We start from the raw sequence: 1,864 nt of genomic DNA, 5'->3' as shown, positions 1-1,864 counted from the left end.
ACTTTCAAAATAAAGTACTAAATAAATACTAATGCCGAGTTTCCACTCGGCATCAAAATGACAAAAAAAATTTGAGGTATTTGAAAAATGCCTTGAGGAAATGAATTTAATGACTATTTTTTTTACAATTACACGAATATTTTCTAATGCCCAACTTTGTCATTACAATTTTTGCCATTTAATTCCTAGTGCATAGCTAGTATAAGAGTTTAAAACAATTCATCAGACGCGTTCTTTCCGCATCTCAACCATCACCTCTTTGCATGCACCCTAACACCCTTTGTGACAGTCATGCAGCGCTCAAGTCTCTCTTTTCATATGACTACCAGGTACTTAGGATATTTCTTCATTCTCCAATGTTGCCCCGCGCTTAGTACGGGCCCAAGAAATACATTAATATTGTGTTTCTCACGAATAGACTTACAGGAATAATACTAACCAAGTTGTTTATTTAACCATTTTTTAATAGTAACTATTTTTAAAGGTCCCCTTTCTTTGAAGCCTCCTGAAGAGGGACAGTTGCCCGATTGAAAAATATCGATTTTCAAGGATTCTTTACCATTTCCCATACAAAATACATGGGAAAGTTTAAAATCCGACTTTACTTTTTTACATGCTTTTTAGATCACCCTAATGTATATTTCTTACAAGAATATGTGTATTTAGATATGTACACATATACAGTGACTCAAACAAATGACCATGTGTTGATTTCTTTTAATATTCGTAATGTTTTTCGAGCTTTTTCTTTCTATAAAACTACCGTCCAAGCTTTAACCAAAAACATATACATAAATCACAGTTTCAAACTTTATCCAAAACTTAGGAAAATTCAACAAATTTTCATTAAAATCTCAACTTTTTAGTCAGAATCTTTAGAACATTTTTGGGTATGCAGTTTTATAGGCCATACAATTTTAGTCTAATGAAGTGCAAGTTTCAACAGGCTGAAAAATCCCGTTGATATTTGAGAGCTTTTTTGAGAGACTACTTTTTCGGTTATTTTTATATAACAAGTGCAATTTACGAAATCTGGCGTTGATTTTTTTAATTTTGTGGCTAACGGTCTCTCGCGTTTTATTTCATAAGAAATGTATGCTTATATTGAAAAAATTGCAAAAATTCGTCACAAAAAAAAATCTCAAAAGTCAACGGGGTTTTTAGCCGTCTGAAACTTGCACTTCACTAGACTAAAATTGTATGTAAAAAGTTGAAAATTTGTGGAATTTTCCTAAATTTTATATATTCTTTGAAAATGTGATTTATATGGACGCTATTTTTATCGAAAAATAACAAAAAATAATTTCCTCTCAAAACATTACGAATATATAAAAAAAATCAACACGTTGTCATTTGTTTCGAGTCCTGTATAAGTACATATTTTTGGAAGTACATACTCAACTTTGTTTTCCTTAACTAAATTCTTACATACAGCCTACAAACGTTTGCCATTCCAGGATCATTATTCCTCTCCATTCTATTGGGATTCCTTTACAAGTTTCCCATTGCATTATTTCTCATTTGCTTCTGCTCCTCACTGGGCGCTACACTCTGTTACAGCCTTTCGAATTTGGTTGGACGTCGCCTCATACGTCACTTCTGGCCGAAGAAGACAAACGAATGGTCCAAGCATGTGGAGAAGCATCGCGATAGCCTGTTCAACTATATGTTATTCCTACGCATGACGCCCATACTACCGAATTGGTTCATTAACTTGGCATCGCCCGTAATTGGAGTGCCCGTGACCACCTTTGCTTTGGGTACTTTCTTCGGTGTGGCACCACCCTCGATTGTGGCCATACAAGCTGGCAAAACGTTACAAAAAATGACTAGCTCCAGCGAAGCCTTCTCATGGACATCGATG

The 1,864-nt window shown here is 34.7% G+C and overlaps 1 protein-coding gene across 1 annotated transcript; it reads left to right on the top strand.

The window, feature by feature from the left end:
- Positions 1–1,420: 1,420 nt before the first annotated feature.
- On the top strand, positions 1,421–1,861 carry LOC118734503 (transmembrane protein 41 homolog; the record flags this gene model as incomplete). Its single annotated transcript, XM_036464221.1, has 1 exon — positions 1,421–1,861. A coding segment is annotated over one exon (441 nt), but the record flags the coding sequence as incomplete, so codon positions are not given.
- Positions 1,862–1,864: the final 3 nt, after the last annotated feature.

This window comes from Rhagoletis pomonella, unplaced genomic scaffold (genome assembly GCF_013731165.1).
Source record: "Rhagoletis pomonella isolate Grant_MI unplaced genomic scaffold, Rhpom_1.0 Rhpom_scaffold_00002, whole genome shotgun sequence".
Taxonomy (NCBI): domain Eukaryota; kingdom Metazoa; phylum Arthropoda; class Insecta; order Diptera; family Tephritidae; genus Rhagoletis; species Rhagoletis pomonella.
Note: the sequence above shows the minus strand (reverse complement) of the source record. Positions and strands in the feature narration are given on the sequence as shown.